Source organism: Argopecten irradians, chromosome 8 (genome assembly GCF_041381155.1).
Source record: "Argopecten irradians isolate NY chromosome 8, Ai_NY, whole genome shotgun sequence".
NCBI classification, from domain to species: domain Eukaryota; kingdom Metazoa; phylum Mollusca; class Bivalvia; order Pectinida; family Pectinidae; genus Argopecten; species Argopecten irradians.
Window position 1 is genome coordinate 34,801,909 of NC_091141.1, and position 20,666 is coordinate 34,822,574.

The 20,666-nt window shown below is 36.1% G+C and overlaps 1 protein-coding gene across 4 annotated transcripts; it reads right to left on the reverse strand.

The window, feature by feature from the left end:
• Nucleotides 1-9,419: 9,419 nt before the first annotated feature.
• Nucleotides 9,420-16,030, reverse strand: LOC138330206 (major egg antigen-like). 4 transcript variants are annotated; one of them, XM_069277655.1, is made up of 2 exons: nt 15,773-16,030; nt 9,420-11,140 (listed from the first exon to the last, which is right to left on the reverse strand). In XM_069277655.1, the coding sequence occupies exon 2, from the start codon at nt 11,109-11,111 to the stop codon at nt 9,993-9,995; it is 1,119 nt and encodes a 372-aa protein (XP_069133756.1). In that variant the 5' UTR covers nt 11,112-11,140; nt 15,773-16,030; the 3' UTR covers nt 9,420-9,992. The 4 variants fall into 4 exon arrangements, with proteins under 4 accessions (XP_069133756.1, XP_069133758.1, XP_069133755.1 ...); XM_069277657.1 differs by lacking the exon at nt 15,773-16,030 and adding an exon at nt 15,648-15,667; XM_069277654.1 differs by lacking the exon at nt 15,773-16,030 and adding an exon at nt 14,637-14,969.
• Between the last annotated feature and the right edge of the window lie 4,636 nt (nt 16,031-20,666).

Sequence of the window (20,666 nt, forward strand, 5' to 3'; positions counted from 1 at the left end):
TTAACTGTTTTCATTTATAACGTTTAAATTCTTCGATCCAGATTCATGAACATTCCTTAAATCTAAGGAATCCCTTAACTTAAAATTCTGCTTAGGAAAACATTACTTGTAAAGAAAACCCCTTCCTTAATATCTGTAATGATTTCCTGTGGAGAATTTTAAGTTAAGGGATTACTTAAAGTTAAAGAATGTTCGTTAAACTGGTTCCACACTGCTCATATAGCTATACGATTAAGCAGGTAAATGTGTGTGCTACAAGTATATCTATGCCAAAGCCAGTGTCAGGTAAGTTAAACAAAATCACTAAAGATCATCAACATAAAGAGGTAACCATACTACCGTAAGATTGATTTGTGTAGTTGCTTTAGTGCAGTTGCGCGAATCCGGGTTTTATCAGAATAGATATATCTGATATTGTTTATTATCATACATGTTTTTTATTTGATATGCTTTTCTACGAACTGAGTTTCGGCCTAGAATTTTTCAAGAGTTATTGTTTTCATGTAAATGTACATGGTTGTACAGGTATGAATGAAATAACGTGTATAAAAATTTAAATAATTGATAGATTTGCAATTAAATATTTACAGTTTGCACTGACATGGACTCAATAACCATGCTTTCTAGTATTATCATTATCAGTGTATAATGATTGTACAACACGTTATGGGAATAGTCGCCGGCGTAGCAGCGTGGGGTCATGACCGCAATTTTGGTGGGAACGTATGAATGACTCGATTACAATCAGCTGTTCAATCGAATTCGTTGACGATGACGAGAGAGTAAATAATATATGGGTATTTTAATAAAAAGTTATGAAACTGTCGCGAGAATACATAATATTGATTTACGTGAAAAATGCCGGGGTTACATGATTTACACGTGCTCCATTATCATTATACCCTCATATACCCTCATAACATCAACAAAATAAATATCTATTCCTTAGATATTATTGATTTTTGGATTGGATGATAAATAAAAGATATAGTAACAATTGTAATTTTAAAAATTGTCACGGATGAATTACAAACGTTACGCTAGTAAGGATGAATATAGAACGAATATGCATACACTGTTTATACCAAGACGACCATATATTACAAATAGTTTGTCTAATAGTCTGAATTAGGTACCAATGTAAAAATTCAAAAACAAAAATGACCTTTGGTATTTTGATAAATCGGGGTGTATTGATCACGTTATAGAATTATATATAGAGTACTAGTAATGGTAAGTATTGTAGATTGACATGCGATAGATCAATATACGGGCTATAGATTACATGTGCATATTTCATATTCTGGGTGTTGAAAAAAAATCGATCGATTTTCGAATATTGGATCGGGGTTAATTAGGTGGATACCGGTATGGAGAGGAATCAAGTGCACTTTAAGGCTAAAAGCAAGATAATGTCTCACAACATAAAAAAATGTACGTGTATTTATACCATGTGAGCAGATTGTACTGTAAACCAACTTAGTTTTGCTATTTTCGCGAAAAAAAAAATTTGTTTACAGTAATCGAAAATTACAATATTGCTTTTATCATAGTTAATAGGTCATAGTTGGAAAATTCAAGGATTTATTTTAGTACTGATGTCACTATTTTCTTAACTTTACAGGGTATGAATGAAATTTTGTTTGCAAACTTTTGTGAGAATCCGCGAGTTTGCAAAAAAAAAAAAAAAAAAAAAAAAAAAATCTTTCATATCCCGATGAAGATAAAAAAAAATAATGAACTCAATACTTATAATATATTTTTACAGACAAAACGTGATAAAATACGTTGAAACATGCGATTCCATTGATTTTCCAATGGATTTTTTTTTTCCAAATCAATACGCAACGTCGACGTCTCTATTGTGACGTCATCATAACGTCGAGTTATCGAACCATTCTCGGATTTTTTTTCATCTTAGTAGTATGAAGAAAAAGAATCAGCCAATCAGAAAGTAGGATTTAGTACGAAAACAAATAAAAAATAATTATTTAGAATTGGTCGACAAAATATTACGAAAAATCATATGTAAGACGTTGATTTTTGATATTGGATTGGAGTTAACTGGAAGTTATAAAATAAGAATTGAATAAATATTTTTAAAATTATTTGAAAGGAAAAATATCTCTCAAAATTAAGCATGAACAATAATATATACTTCATATGAAATTGTTCAACAGAAATGAAACGCAAAAGGAACTTTAAATTCAGTCGAATATTTACATCAGTTATGTAGATGAAGCTGTTAAGAATGCTAGTAAGAATGCTAGTACAGTAGGTTTGCTCCAATCATGAATGACGATCATACCTAAAAGTGTTGCAAACTTTGTCAAAATAATCATTTCCCACTAACACCAATATATCTTTGTTTCTTTCTTAAGTTCAGAAATATTGTAATGTAGTTTTATAAAATGTTTGATGTGACGTATCATTTTGTGTGCATCCCTATGAAGTAATCACACGGTTAAGTTTAATTTGCAGTAAAAACATATGTATGTTATAATCATGCACTATACTGCCAATGTCTTTGGCGCATGCAATCAAATTTTCGCTTTTGATTAATAACGATCTTGTTGTATGTACAAGTTAGCTCAATGATTAATCTTTGCGCAGTAATCATTTTTATGGTTATAAAACTATATACAGAAAATAAGAATAGAGCGATCACATTTCAATGTAATTGTAAAACTAGATTGAATTTTGTAGAGTCGCAAAAGTTATTAGCTTACTTTTTATACTACTCTCATCATCACCTTCTAAACATTTTAATTAAAATAAATTAAATGTTAATTTTCATAACGCGGGTCGTATATTTCCCGCTTTCGTCCTAATTACCACGCGTTAGTTGACTATCACTGCGGCAGACGGCAAAGCAGGAAATGAATCTTAACTGTTAAAACATTTAGTGTTGTAACTTCATTCTAGACCACCAATATACCATTTTACTATGTTATTATTGTTTTAATTTTTTTTTAGATTTTTTTTTGTATCTGAAAGGTAGTGGGCCTTTAATATAATATAACCTCTAAAATATGTATGTTTACAGTATTTTGCCTAAGAAAACTGTTCGATGTGCCTTATATCATTATCGTGTTTTAGCTGGGCGACGAGCTAATTGTGAAGACTTGTAAAGAGAGACTACTCTTGTTCTTGTTTGAATCTTCCTTGTTTGATCACAGGTATCCTAACCCTACTTATCTTTTTCCAACTCCAAATATAAAAACCTACCCCTACTATATTGAACATATTGTAGGAATAGGCTAATATACCTTTCCAAAACCTGAGCAAACGCCTATGATTTATGATAAATAAAGCATTTACATCTGTAATGTTTAAAATATTAGTTCTAAGTTCTTATTAATAAGTGCATAATCGGTTAATCTGAACGGGATACTTTTCATTTGATACACGTAATACAATACTCACCACTAAGACCATGCTTAATTAAAGGGACAATTAAGTACATTAAAATTTGCACATTTTCGGAAACAAACCATTTCTTATGGATATTAGATTAGAGTTGGCTTTTCTAGGATATGCCAGAAAAGCCCATGGTAGTGAAATGCATGTGAAATGTTCAAACTCGCTTACAAAACCAGAAGCAGACGCCTATGATATGATAGAAATAGCATTTACATCTGTAATATTAATTATTACAAGTTCTTATTAAGTGATATTAATGTATAATCGGTTAATCTGAACGAGATACTTTTCATTTGATACACGTAATATTTTACACCCCAATAAAACCATCCCTAATTAAGTAACCGCTGGTTATGATTACATTACATACATATGGTATTATACAACCGTAAAACTATCAACACTATCGCTACACATGTGAGAGTTGATTTATTAGATGTTCGGGAAAAAAATCAAAACTATATCTTTGTATTAATTACTTGTACTTTGAATTACTTGGTAAATATTGTATGAACCAATCGTTGGCAATTTTAAGGTATGGGGAAAACATTTTTTTCCTTTTTTTTTCCAAGGAGAACGGCTGTAACGTTGATAGCGAATGTGAGACACTTTTAACGCACATCTTTCATCATAATGACCCGACCTTTCTTCCCGATGACATGCCATGTAAAAATGTTTTGGTGCCTTCTAAACTAAAAGAACGCATCGGTAGGCGTTTATGCATTGTATACACGCATATCCAATCGTTTTCTTTCATCTATCTGACTAATTTGTTCGTCTATCACCAACCTTCCACCTTTGGCTCGAGAGGTCGAGGGCTGTTTCAAGTACAGTTCGTAGTATGGTGATAATTGATGGATACTGCAACATCTCTTCATCATCAAAAACTGTCAATCGTCCATCAGCTACTTCGGCCGCTCAAAGGGCACGGAACACCAATAACTAACATCAATAGGAAAAGAAAACAAGATTAGTGATTCCAAAGCAACATCTTCGATAAGCAATGGTTACAAATTATTGTCGTTTTATCCACCCATGGACTATATGTCAAAGTAAAAACTGTGAGTGTTTCAGTAAAATATAAACCAATCATAGAAAAACAGAGACTTCTGAACATTTCAAAGGAGCAACGTCATACTTCAGTCAAAACAATATACCGTTATTCGATCAAACCAAGTTATCGCACACAGAACCTTCAGCTTTACTATGAGAGGGACTATGCGGAGATTTGAGATAGGGTGGATATACTTTAAATCTTCATTCTGTCGCTTGCGGTTTATTTTCACGATTTTCGCGATTAAGTGAATTCGCGAAAATTGAAGTCCGCGAATTTATAATTTACTTTGATAATATTAAAAAATATTACAATTCAGTTATTGAATCCGCTAAAACTATATCCGCGAACTGATTTCAATTCAGTTTTTGGAATCCGCTTAAACTGATATCCGCGAACTGATTTCAATTCATTTTTGAATCCGCTAAACTATATCACGAACTGATTTAATTAGTTTTTTAATCGCTAAACTGATATCCGGAACTGATTTCAAAGTTTTTTAATTAAACTGATATCCTCGACTGATTTCAATTATTTTTAATCGCTAAAACTGATATCCACGAACTGATTTCAATTCAATTTTTGAATCCGCTTAAACTGATATTCACGAACTGATTTCAATTCAATTTTTTGAAACCGCTAAAACTAATATCCTGATATCCGCGAACTTTATTTGAAACTAAAATTACCAGAAATAGTAGCCACGAAAGAAAATGTTGCAGTAACGATATCGATATTTACCCTCGGAGTATCGAATATGCCAAATCTAGGAATGTTGTAAAATATATCGCCATTATTGATTCATTTCAAGAAAGAAATGTAAATAATGTTAATCCATCACTTTCCTTGGCAAAAGCAATGGTGATATTGACGTTTACCGTTGATATGGACGATTCTGTGCCAGAAAATTCAAACAGGCCTGCACAACATCATCTATCTGTGGCACGTTTACGAGACCATCGTTGGGATACACAGCGTATTAATCAATCGCGACTAGAAGCCAATTTTGTTATTGCATTGCTAAGCCCTATAAAACATCACAACGATTAATCAACATTGGGCATAGGCGTTTATGAAACAAATTATTCTGTGGATAAAATATATTAAATCATTTTTATCGTTGTTAATTATATAGAAAATGAGTTTTAAGTAACACTTTTACAGATACACTGTTAATCGGTTTTTTTGTTTTTTTTTTTTTTTTTTTTTTGCTATATACAAATTTTCGCGTATTTTCCAGGGCGAGCTCTATCCCGAATATCGATGTTTCGTGAATAATTGTATAAAAGATGCTCTACCGCCGACGTGAATAAACGATACCCATCATTTCAGCAATAACCGATGTATAATCGTGTTTACGTGCATCTCATTAACGCAAAAGTGCATATAAACTAGTTTATTTTGGTTTTGGTGCATGCACAATAAGTACTTAATTCCATATAGGGATAGTGCCATGGATTTTTTTTTCTTTTTGTAGGGGGGACGCAATTAGATATGTTTCAATTTCTATCTGAATATTTAAAAATAAGAAGCTCAAACTTTTCAATGGTGGTAATGGCGTAAAAGTACTAACACGTCTGCTCTTGTTTTGATAATGAAAAATACCATTCGTCGGTGGTAGAGCATCTTTAAGCATATAATTTCTTTACGGAATGCACGGTTATATGGAAAAGCCTTGATCGCGAATCTATGTCTTCACGAATATAATGATAATTATAATAAAGACGTGAAATATTGCATCCGCGAAAATGAATTGGTTTACAGTATATAACTTAATAAGAGACATAAAAAAACAGGGAATATTTACAAATTTTCTAATTACAAATTTTCTAATTACAACTGATTTTGAAACTTGCATAACAAAATCATTTTAGTTATTGTACGCGCAGTGGTATGGAAGATTGAACGTAAAACGTGTAGTTTTGTTAAAAACCGACGGTTTAGATATGTGCAAGATATTCCTAACAAATTTTATCAGAAATGCATTTAATTTGTTCAAAATATATTAGTTTTCGGTTTTAAGCACGCAAAACTTCAGAAATGGTGGTTATTTACTATTTGAAGTGACAAAAAGTGAACACATAACTATATAAACTTCATGTTTCAGGAAGACTTCCAGATGAACTAAATGACGATCACATTTGTGTTATTGCAAATGTTTAAATAAGAAGACGATTATATATAATTATTGGAAACATTGGTCATCAAAAAATATTTAAAGATGCTCCACCGCTGACAAATGGTATTTTTTCTCTATCAAAAACAGGAGCAGACGAATTAGTATTTTCTTCAGTTACAAAAGTTACTTACTTTACACCATAACCATCATTGAAAAATTTTAACTTTTAATTTTACTTCAAGATAGAAATAATTGATTGTGTCCCAAAAAATCCGCAGCAATATGTCCTATATGGAATAAAGTACTGATTACTCATGTACCAAAAGCAAATTAATTATTTCATATTATTTTTTGTGTTAGTTGAACATATATATACATGATTAAACACCAATAATTGTTAAAATGATGAGTGTCGTTTCTCTGCTCTGTCGGCGGTGGAGCATCTTTAAAGTAAGTGTGAACGATATCGGTATTGCAGACTAAAACTTGCAGCAGGCATACTAACCGGCCGCCATAGTGACCCCTGTAAACAAAATACAGTTTTAGGTTGGGCCTAGGCTGTCTCTGGTACACTTAACTTGCAGCAGGCATACTAACCGGCCACCATAGTGACCCCTGTAAACAAAATACAGTTTTAGGTTGGGCCTAGGCTGTCTCTGGTACACTTAACTTGCAGCAGGCATACTAACCGGCCACCATAGTGACCCCTGTAAACAAAATACAGTTTTAGGTTGGGCCTAGGCTGTCTCTGGTACACTTAACTTGCAGCAGGCATACTAACCGGCAACGATAGTGACTCCTGTAAACTAAATACAGTTTTAGGTTGGGCCTAGGCTGTCTCTGGTACACTTAACTTGCAGCAGGCATACTAACCGGCCACCATAGTGACCCCTGTAAACAAAATACAGTTTTAGGTTGGGCCTAGGCTGTCTCTGGTACACTTAACTTGCAGCAGGCATACTAACCGGCCACGATAGTGACTCCTGTAAACTAAATACAGTTTTAGGTTGGGCCTAGGCTGTCTCTGGTACACTTAACCTGCAGCAGGCATACTAACCGGCCACCATAATGACCCCTGTAAGGTTCCACAAGGTTGTACACGAGGACAGATAAATGTCACTTCAGACAGCTACCTGTCAACATTTATTTATAACATATAGTACAAGAAACAATACGCTCAGTATAGTGGAAAGCATACTGTATAGTTGTTCAGTTTCGCAGGTGTAAAATTTATCGATTTACTGTTTTGGACTTATTCGCGGGGGCTTATTTTTGCTAATTATCTTTCTATCATCTTAAAGCATTGTTCATTAGATCAACCATCAATCAAATATAAAAAAAATATGAATAAATGATTGAATGAATGAATGTGTACATAAGTAGATTTCATAAGCATACATATTTGAGGTCTGAGAGTAGTTAGAAAGGAAGAATAGAATGAAACCAATGTAGAAAATTTAAGCCTAATGATGTTTTGATTGGGATGAAAGATATGGGTGATGTGTGAGAGCCCCCTGTGAGGGGACAATATTTATACAAGAAGGCTGACCCCAAGGCCCCAACCTTGGCAGCCTTCAACTTATATAACAGATATGTCTGGGGAATAAAGAATGTATTGTTGTTGTTTTTATTTTGAAAAAAAAATTGTTCTTACGATCGTGCAATCATGATTTTGATAAATTTCGTGAGGTATGAATTTTCACGATTCTGGATTGATCCGCGAATTTATCGAAATTAAAACCCCCGCGAATATTAGCAACTATATAGTATTCTTTTCGCGAACGATTTTGTCTCGTGAGCTAACATTCCCAACAAAAATTATCATAGATAAATATTAATACCGCACACAAATCCTTTTTTTTTACTTTACAGAGTTTAATTTTTTCCGAGAAATCATTTCACTATGTTTATGGTTGATTATGTCGTGAGTGTAGTTTTGTTCAGACAAATTTGTGAACGTATGAAACCACGAACGGAACATTTTATTTCGTAAACACTTTTATAATCATTCCATTAATCAAGTTTTCCTAACAGGTCCGTCAACGTATAATAAATAAATCCTACTTATTTCACTTCTATTATTTCGTAAGCTTTAAACTTTATAGATAAAAATGACAACAGCTTAATGCTTCCTGGAGTGTCCACCAGACCCAAAGTTATTGTTGAGAATTTATCTACAGAATTTTATTACTAGATTATCTATTATCTCCCATACCTTAAAACTTCAAGAGTCAGGGATGCCAAATGTCGTATGTTGAGCAATCATCACGCAACTGGAAGATATACGAGAGACAAAATGATCAAGCAAATATTTTAGTGGCAATTTGAATACATTAGATATAATAACCAGTTAAATGTTGGACTCCGATAATAGAATAAAGCAAATTAAGTGTAGCCAACAACACATTCAGTTGTATATTCTCCACTTGTATCCTGATGATATCCCCACATAGCATTATCACTTAACTTTAACCTTTGGAGGAAAATCGTGTTTAAATTTTGAAAGGTCTATTTCTCGAGAATGTGTCAATATGAGATTATGTCTTACTGTATTTCAGGTTATCCGAAAGCAACTTCGCCAATCACGGCACTCTACCTGTTTTGAGGAGAGTAACGTATTAAATACCCTTGGCTAGCGAGGTTGATCTGGAAGTACATGTAACTTATTAGACGATTGAGAAACAAAACAATGTCATTATTTCCTCGCATTCAGCGATCCATGGCATACTTCAGCTGTCACAATTCAAACTTACTACAGGAAAGATTGACAAATGTGATCACCCCAACGACTCACACTTTGATATAAGAATACTCAAGCAGCGATCCATGTTGTGTATAATTTAATTTATATATTGCTTTAAGGCAAGAAACTCAAACATTGTATAAACAACATTAAAATACAGTTTTTCACTTTCCGCACATTAATCAGTGATAAATAATCTCAGTTTATACAGGTTATCACGTACTTCAATAAGACATTTAGGAAGCGATGATGTCCAGAATATGACTACAGAGAGTCCTGGATGACCCCTATCGCCGGCCTCTCACGTCGTGACGATTTGCATCAGAGTATTTTCCATAAATAATTTAAAGATACACGTGTGTCTTTATTTTAAATCATTATAAAAACGTGACGTCACATTCGTTATGACGTCATCAGCTGAACAACCATTACAATGAACATAAATGAAGCTGCTGCATATTATTTAACCTAGTAAATGCATATAGAACACAAAATGGAACTGTTATTTCAAAATAGAGAGCGTATGATGAAAACAACAGCGCAGACCACTACATTTCTCATTATTTGTGACCTTGATCGCGTGCGCGTATAATCAGCAGCGTTATGTGCCAACGTTAACGTTTCCTAACCGGCGAAACTCCCTCTAGAATAGCCTATCGTCCAGTCATTGGCGATCCCTCACGCCCCTGCGAGTAATGTCCGACAACCATTGGTTTTAGGTAAGGCGCTTCAATGAGAAGTTTCCCACTGTCGGAGAAGAAGGCTTTTACAGCTGTCGGTTCCACTGTGTCTGGTAGACTGATTTCACGGTTGAGTTCTTTTGTAGATGTCCTTGTGCCGATTCGTTCCTCCCTGCGAGCGCTGATCTGCAATTTCTGATCAACAGTTTTAATTGTCAGTTCTTCCGGACTGAAATCTTCAATATCAATTTCCACTCTGTATTTGCGTTCTCCTTCGGTATTGGCTGGGGAGCCTGAACCACTGCGCGTATCAAACTTAGATGAGGACGATGTGACGTTGCTTGTTGCGAATGTTTGTGGAGAGAATGGCATGGAGTGGGCCGTGTTGGCGGTCCCTATGGGTGGCGTGGCGGGGCTAAATGGCTGCTGCACAGCTCCCTTGGGAGACATGAACGTCTTGAAGGTAGACGTATGTGTTTGAGGATTGGGGCTGCCAGAGTGCGCTGCAGGTGGAGGTGGCGGTGCGGCAACAGAATGAGCTGCTGTTGGAATTATCCTTGGCGCAGCTCCTCTATTATCTGTGATCGGAGGATACTGTGGCGTGGGGAGGGGGGCTTCAACCGTTAGAATACCATCAGACGAAATCGTACATCCCAAGGACATCGGATCGACCTCCCGAGGGATATTCACTTCCCGACTGAATTCCCGACACACAGACTTCCCTTCATTCTTTTCTTCGTGTTTAGCGGTCACAATTAATTTATCAGCGTCCATTTTCACATTTACTTCATCAGGCTTGTAATCCTTGACATTGAACATAGCTCGGTACACCGGCTGGCCATTTTGATCTTTGTCTATTGTCGTACGTGCGTCCGACGTTCCTCTGCTGTCTGCTATACCTAGCCGGTCGGTCATCGACTCCAATTTGTTATCGTCTGGTTTCATGTGGAAGAAGTCAGTTCGCATGCTGTCTATATCCCTCTCCCATTCCTTCCTGCGACGTTCCATGTCTTTCTCCATATCTTCCCATATCTTGCTCTGACGCTCCTCGAAACTCAGATCGTCCTGATGAATAGGAATTCTGTGAGCCATTCCCTTACGCCTGAAGTCTGCTAACAGATCTGAAAATACACAACACAGTTCGACATGAGTATTTGTGAATGGTCCACCAAATTAGATATCAATGTATGTCGAGCGTTTTATAAACAAAGACTACTGAGACAAAGTACAGTTGGTGATAGTTAATGAGTTAGCCTAGCTTACCAAAAGTCCTCAACTTCCTTAATTTAATAGCCCCTATTATGATGAAAGCATTTCAGAAGTAACGGAAAGTTATTTCACTGAATTTTCTGATATTTTCCTATGATCCTTCTCGATACTCCAGGGGTTACTATCACTGACATCATATCCACCCCTGGACTATCACATAGTAAAACTGGGGCAGTTCAGGAGAAAATAACTGACCAATCACAGGCATGAAAATACTTCCTTTGAAGATTACAGAAAGCGATGCCCAACTTCAAAGCAACACACTCAACCACCTGTTTCATCTGGCGCCTTCAAGTTTACTATGGGATAGTCCAGGGGTGGATATATAACGTCAGTGATAGTAACCCCTGGAGTATTGAGGATGTCCTATAATAAGAAGTTCTTTAAATTCTAAAAAAAAAACCGGGACCTAGTTTGCAGGTTTTCTGCATTGATTTGTAATAATTCGAATCAATGAAATACGTATATAACGTGAGCTGGTCATAACGTGCATCTGTATGCAATGTTTGTACTTACAATGTACATGTACATCTTCGATATGAAATAAACGCAGTCACCGAACGTCTTTCGTTAAATTTGCTACTTAAAAATATTTAAAGCCATCTGGTTTATATCGTTGATATTTTATTGCAAAATAATTCACTACAGTTCTTAAAATACTTTCTAAAACCATCTTCGTGTACTTAACAATTTCATGAGACATAGACAACGGATTTTAAATTACAACATAACGTTGGAAACTTAATTTGGAGAAAGAAGACAAATGATTGAGTTAATTGTACTAATTTTACAATGTAATGCAATATAGCACTTGGTGTTTCACTTGCAATTTTCAAGTGCTAAATATATAATTGCTTAATAAGTGTCTTGATGCGATACCGTTTGGTCATCCCGGATATTCTTATTAAGAATATGCGTAATAATGATTCAGTTAAAATTTTCTAGGGTTCGATGAAAACTTTACAAAGCACTTATGCTACTGGTTTGGTCACGTGAGATATTGAGCGTGACATTGCAATCTAACAGTTATATATATATAGCTGCATATATACTAATTGATTCAAGTTTCAATTTGTTCTTTCAGGGCCTACATAATTGTTTCTTTTTAAGTTTTACGACTTATCACTTACCATGATACCATAAATATAATAGTAATATTTAATAAGCATGTCCCTTTTTAACGCTTTTCACTATTAGTTCATTGTAGTCCGCTAAACCTGCCTACATTATTTGGCTAGGTAAAAAAATATAATAAAATTAAAATGCCAAATATTATATGCAGGTTTAGCAGACTAAGTACATTGCCACATCCATTGGGAAGACTTTCCTTAGGTGACCTTGCTCCGATTTCTGGAAACAAAAGTGAAGACTTAAGTCAAAACTTAAGTTTTTCTCCTTATGTAACTTATGTTAAAATTTCTGACTTAAGTTCATTTTTGACTTAAGTTTATCTATTAATAGGGCGTAATTTAGTCCAATCAACGTTGAACCAACCATCATTTCTTCTTAATTATTACAATCGTTACAACTTTTTGATGGCGTTTTAATGCAAAAATATGTCATCAAAGATGCATACGAATCTTACCCCGAGGCATTTACACACAGCGCGTAGAGACAGTTATTTATTCATTTACGTGTATTTGCTGTTTCTGACTTCCATTTGACGTGTTTCTACGTGTGAATCCCGTGGGACCTCCGGTGATCAAAAGGGGTCTGTGTTTAACCCCACACGCCATGTCATATTGTCGTCATTCAAGAGAAACTACCTTAGGGGTGGGCGGTTTATAAGTGCTCATGCAAACATAGACCAACCACACATTTCGTCACGCATCATCAACTTACGGGGAAAATTACCCGGCGTGAAATGCATATCATAAACTCCTAATTTATCAACACCCTATTTAAACTATTCCTTTTCCGGCCAACCAGAAGATATCATCTATAATGTTATGGCTAAATTTATCTAACTGTGTTGATATAATCCTATTAGGATGTTTGATACAATGCGGTTAAGCTAACCATGCTTTAATGATCAAAGTATGTTTTGAATATAGGCATACAGATAAACCTGCTTACTTAGAGCTCGAGGACTGATCTACACTTGATGGGGTCCGTCTGTATACATATAAATACCAAAACTATCTGAAGGAGAAAATTACATCAACAAAAATCTACACGATTATTTTATAGCTAATAAAAACAGTTCCAGGGCCGACGAGATGAGAGTGTTATGTACAGTAGAGGTTTTTACCACGGGCATATACTAACTAGATACAACACACGCTAGTTTACACATCAATTCTCAATTACGGTTACTTTAATCGGAGGTATATGCTCAATGTTACGTACGCACAAGATTACCTCTCTATATATTATGTATACGTCGTAGTAATTGTATAGAGTTCCCTGTAACACAACTCGGTTTACAGTTTGAGTTTGGGTATGAATCAGAAATTCTCCAACTAGCCTAATAAGTTTATACATATACATGTATGCGCTATCTAAACGACCCATGAGCCAATACAAGTCCGTTTGGCCAAGAGGTCAAGTCACTCACTATACACTAATAATATGTAGTATATATATTATTAATCTATATGGTGAGACTTCCAAATAACATAGCGTTCGGGCTACTAAATAATTAAACACTGTTCTACCCTCCTTCAATAGCCTATAAAATACATAAGCTACAATTATTTTCCATTCATAAATTCATCACTTACCCCCTTACTTCTCCTGCCCCAGCCCTCCTCTCCCCTCCCCAACCCCCACCCCAACGTGTGACCATATAGACACCTCAATATTAATCCCAAACGCATTCGACACATTCACAGACGCGTACGTCTCAATCTTTCCCCAATGGTATAATTATAGATCAACTACTCATCTGGGACCACATCATTAGATAATTTACGGTGGCTGTGTTCATCCTGTCCCAGCCATGAACTTTAAAACTGATTCCCGCGATACACATGAATACGTAATGTCACACGGAGAATGCTTTCAATATGATATCATAATCATACACATTACAATATAGTGATGATATGACACAACAATTTATACATGTAGAAACGCCAAACTTACGTGCAGTCAGTGCGCGCCAATGCGGTGCCTCAAGCTACCGTATCTACATGTACATTAAACACTACACACATCAGGGTTGTAAGTTGAATCCAGACAGGAAAATAAATGTTGTGTTTCTAATCCTACCTGAATGACGGAATGATCATCTCTATGTGTCCACTCAGGTAAACCTCATCCCGTTATAAAACCTGTATCAAATACACCTGACCTCACACACCTGTATATCAACATCTATATACATGTAGATCATCTCATCCTTACCTGTATAGCGGGGTCTGAAGTGACTTTTCATCCCAAACTCCTTTTCCCCAGGCGAATCGCGTGCCGACATTGAGAAATCTCTATGTGTGCTGATATGAATCAGCGATATAACAAACTACCATGTATATATATAAGTTTCTTTTTACAATCACCTCTTGTTCCAATACCAATCCTGCGTATCAATAATAAGCCTGTCTATTGTGTTCTTTAAAAATCAAGTCTGTATCTGCCCTCGGCGTATACCTAGACCCCGGGTAGCGAGACTACTCAAACACGAACCTAAAGCTTCGGATGTGGTGTAACCTCCGCCTTTAGACTGATCATGAACAACTGTCCGGCGTGGAGATCGATATCTGGCTGGCACAGCTGATCGATATATTACAACAATACACTATATGCACCGCCTGTTGTTGTAACAGCAACAACTACATTTATTTATAGCTCATTCATGATCTGTCTGTACACAGTCAGGGTCTAATGTCTGGTGTTTGGGTTAGAGGAAAGTCGGACAAGGACAGGGGTATTGAATTATGAATGTTTCTTTTCGTTTCGTTTTTGGTTGGAATTCTACATCTCGCATCCCAATGAATATGTATACGTATAGACGTAGTACCTATATGTGAGGTATGTGTGCCGATCCTTATCGCCACACGTTCACACCAATGTTCGACTCCCACATCCCCCTAATCTTCTATCCACCTCCACCCACGCAATTCTATATATATCACGTACTGCCCCCCACCCCATGGCCACCCCATCCCCACCCCATCACAAATAACAACATTTTATACCAACCATGCACGATACACACACTAAATTACAGCGTATAATTTGCCCTTCAATTGCCACATAATTATGGAGTATCCAAAAATAGTCTAGATACGTTAAAACATATATACATGTATACCACGTACGTGTATCATCCCTACCCCTCCGTTTGATCTCCTTTCCGGATACAAAAATCAATTAAACACATTCAACTTTGACCAAAAAACTTCGCCAGTTATTTACCAAACTCCGACCCCCTCTCGCTGCTATACGACCTAGCGACAGGTTCCACTCACCAGCCTCCTCTGTCAGACCCCGGTCTCCAACACATAAATAATACAGCCATCGATCGATCAACTCATACTTACGCTAATATGCTTCAGTTATCTCCGAGATGTGGAATCGTCCGGAGGCAGGCGTCCTATACCGTCCGACTAATTTCACAAATATATATGCAGTTTGTTTTGAAATGCAGAATTTTCTGGAAACCCCAAGACCGTTATGTCATCAGATAGGCATTCATGTACACAGGAGCCGTAGCGCACGCGCTCACTTGTACACAGAATACGGCCCACTGTTGGTGCCGCTCTAGCCAGCGGCAAATGTTGTGAAACGTTTCTGATAAATTTGTTGAGCAGGGAGATAAAGTAACGATCATATTTCAGACGTATAGGGATAGTGGCATACCGCGCGTGCCCTAGCCTCATCCCTGGTTGTCAGTGGAGATCCGGACAGCCTCGGGACTAAATGGTCCTGTCACGGTACATGTACCACCGGCTGAGTGGACATGAATGTATATATGCTTTATGTCACCTGTAGTTTTCTTCTTGGCGCCTTACCTTCACGAGGGTGTCTTCAAACTGTAGAAAAGGCGCAAATAATGCTAACTTGAAATAAACCAAATTGCATCATTGACAAACATGCCTCATCGTAATTCATCTAAGATTGAACTTATCATAGATTTCTAGAAAGAAAATGTACAAATAATAATCCACAAACTGTTCAGTATATACTCCAGATATCATACACACTGTATCTATTATAGATATCCTACACACTGTACAGTATAAACTACAGATATCCTACACACACTGTACAGTATACACTACAGATATCCTACACACTGTACAGTATACACTCAAGATATCCTACACACTGTACAGTATATACAGTACAGATATCCTACACACTGTACAGTATACACTACAGATATCCTACACACTGTACAGTATACACTACAGATATCCTACACACTGTACAGAATACACTACAGATATCCTACACACTGTACAGTATACACTACAGATATCCTACACACTGTACAGTATACACTCCAGATATCCTACACACTGTATCTATAACAGATATCCTACACACTGTACAGTATACACTACAGATATCCTACACACTGTACAGTATACACTACAGATATCCTACACACTGTACAGTATACACTACAGATATCCTACACACTGTACAGTATACACTACAGATATCCTACACACTGTACAGTATACACTACAGATATCCTACACACTGTACAGTATACACTACAGATATCCTACACACTGTACAGTATACACTACAGATATCCTACACACTGTACAGTATACACTACAGATATCCTACACACTGTACAGTATAACAGATATCCTACACACTGTATCTATTACAGATATCCTACACACTGTACAGTATACACTACAGATATCCTACACACTGTACAGTATACACTACAGATATCCTACACACTGTACAGTATACACTACAGATATCCTACACACTGTACAGTATACACTACAGATATCCTACACACTGTACAGTATACACTACAGATATCCTACACACTGTACAGTATACACTACAGATATCCTACACACTGTGTATACACTACAGATATCCTACAATGTAACACCTGTACATGTAGTACACTACAGATATCCTACACACTGTACAGTATACACTACAGATATCCTACACACTGTACAGTATACACTACAGATATCCTACACGTGTACAGTATACACTACAGATATCCTACACACTGTACAGTATACACTACAGATATCCTACACACTGTACAGTATACACACAGATATCCTACACACTGTACAGTATACACTACAGATATCCTACACACTGTACAGTATACATACAGATATCCTACACACTGTACAGTATACACTCAGATATCCTACACACTGTACAGTATACACTACAGATATCCTACACACTGTACAGTATACACTACAGATATCCTACACACTGTACAGTATACACTACAGATATCTACACATGTACAGTATACACTACAGATATCCTACACTGTACAGTATATACACACACAGATATCCTACACACTGTACAGTATACACTACAGATATCCTACACACTGTACAGTATACACTACAGATATCCTACACACTGTACAGTATACACTACAGATATCCTACACACTGTACAGTATACATACAGATATCCTACACACTGTACAGTATACACTACAGATATCCTACACACTGTACAGTATACACTACAGATATCCTACACACTGTACAGTATACACTACAGATATCCTAACATGTACAGTACACACACCACTTACAGTATACACTACAGATATCCTACACACTGTACAGTATACACTACAGATATCCTACACACTGTACAGTATACACTACAGATATCCTACACACTGTACAGTATACACTACAGATATCCTACACACTGTACAGTATACACTACAGATATCCTACACACTGTACAGTATACACTACAGATATCCTACACACTGTACAGTATACACTACAGATATCCTACACACTGTACAGTATACACTACAGATATCCTACACACTGTACAGTATACACTACAGATATCCTACACACTGTACAGTATACACTACAGATATCCTACACACTGTACAGTATACACTACAGATATCCTACACACTGTACAGTATACACTACAGATATCCTACACACTGTACAGTATACACACAGATATCCTACACACTGTACAGTATACACTACAGATATCCTACACACTGTACAGTATACACTACAGATATCCTACACACTGTACAGTATACACTACAGATATCCTACACACTGTACAGTATACACTACAGATATCCTACACACTGTACAGTATACACTACAGATATCTATACACTGTACAGTATACACTACAGATATCCTACACACTGTACAGTATACACTACAGATATCCTACACACTGTACAGTATACACTACAGATATCCTACACACTGTACAGTATACACTACAGATATCCTACACTCCGTTCAGATAAGATATATAGAGAGAGTTACTTTCCTTTTGTTTCAGATGCTTAATGGTATCTTTGTACTCTCTGGGGCCGAGAATGAATCAAAATAAAACAGTTTCTTATCCGTTATACGAGATCTGTTGTTTAATTTATATAAATCGAATACCACATTTTACCTTCTATAAAGCGTTGGCGTTTAAGAGGTGTAGACTGATTTGGAAATTCCATCCGCTCTTAACCTAGAAATTCCTCGTCCATGTCATTCCGTCAGGATTTCCAGATTTTTTATGGAATTCGCGTGATATCAGTTAAAGCAAAGATTACCATTATGGGTTAGGCGATAACAAAGTTATTAGTGGCTATATTCTAGAATATTTTTGAAAGTCGCGAATCTAAATTTATTGTTAACCCTGTTGAATGTCTAAACTACCGCATTTAACGTGTATGATGTATTAAGATTTCCTACTTTGTATAGCACCCAAAAATAGCGTCCACAGCACTAGCAGCGTTTTCCAATGTTTCGTGTTGTGATTAAATTCATGCAATTTATAACAGATGTATAATTTTATAAAGATCTATAGATATTGCAGTACATCCTCTGTACTCCAGGGGTTACTATTAGTGACGTTTTATCCATCCCTGGAAGTGAAACTAGAGACAACAGCAGACACAAGTACTTCGATCCTTTGATGTACTATTGTTGACTGTGTGGCTTTGAACCTCGACGTAGCTCTCTCTCTATAGTCTTCAAAGGAAATCTTTGCATGCCTGTGATTGGTTCAGATTTTTTCTCCTGAACTGCCTCCAGATTTACTATGAGATAGTCCAGGGTGGGAATAATATCAGTTATAGTAACCCCTGAAGTATCGATGATGAATGCGGTCAGTTCGTTGCCCATGTCCGTGGTTTGATTGCGGACAGTTTTACCATAGCCCTCTATACTTCTGAGTATCATCCTCGATGCTTCAGAAGTTACTATCACTGACGAGGATAACAATAGTATCATTGGAGGATTGAGGATTATGTAACTCAATCATATATGTACTGACCGGAAATGGTTTTTTTTTTTTTTCATTTCTGATAAATACATGTTTAGTATAGCTTTATGTTAAACTATGTCAACCTTGTAAATCTTAAATTAGATTTCACACGACCGTTTTTGATGATTTTAAGCAGCGATAAAGTGTTTACCAGTACATGTAATGTATTACCTGGTATACGTTATTTACAGTACAATACAGGTTAATTATTTATAATTATAGGTCTTTGTGAGAAATACTTACAAAGACTCAATTGTTACTGACTCGCTGAGTGGAAGTGCTTCGAGTTATTTACTCGAGAAATTGTATCCCCTTGCCATTTAAAAACTTCCTTTTTAACCGCAACAAATTGTTTAATTAAAGTGTAGTGCTCAGCCATATAACATACACACTCTGCATGCTCTTACACGTAATCACGTTGTACTTAATCAAAATGCTAAATAAACTTGTAGGAGCAAACCCATTTTTCGGTTATCAAATTCGCACATATATAATAACAATGTAGCGTATGCTTTTATATAAATAATGTGTACATATTCACACTCATCCTTTTCCATAAATACTAGTCCCCTTGTATTCAAAATTATTTTAATCTTACTGTGCAAATTATATACAAACCAAAATCTCGTTAGACCGAAAGCTCGTTAGTCCGAAGACCTTATAATCCTAAATAGGTCTATAATTCTTAAAGGTTCTATTTAGTCTGAAGACCCGATAATCCTAAAAACGCCGATAGTTCTTAAAAGGCGCAATAGGCCAAAGATCAGATATAATCCTAGTTTTGTTAGGATTATCCGATGATCCTAAAAAGGTCGATAGTCCGAAGAACCGATAGTCCTTAATATATCTAGACTCGATGATCCGAAGGCCTGGAAGTTCATTAAATTACAATACAATGCTCATTAGTCCTATAGTTTTGTGATTGTTTTCATA

Coding starts and splice junctions, on each gene's coding strand:
- LOC138330206 (XM_069277654.1), bottom strand. CDS start 14,706: ATGTCGGCACGCGATTCGCCTGGGGAAAAGGAGTTTGGGATGAAAAGT. Junction 11,141..14,636: donor CTTCAGACCCCGCTATACAG/GTAAGGATGAGA, acceptor GTGTATTTTCAG/ATCTGTTAGCAGACTTCAGG.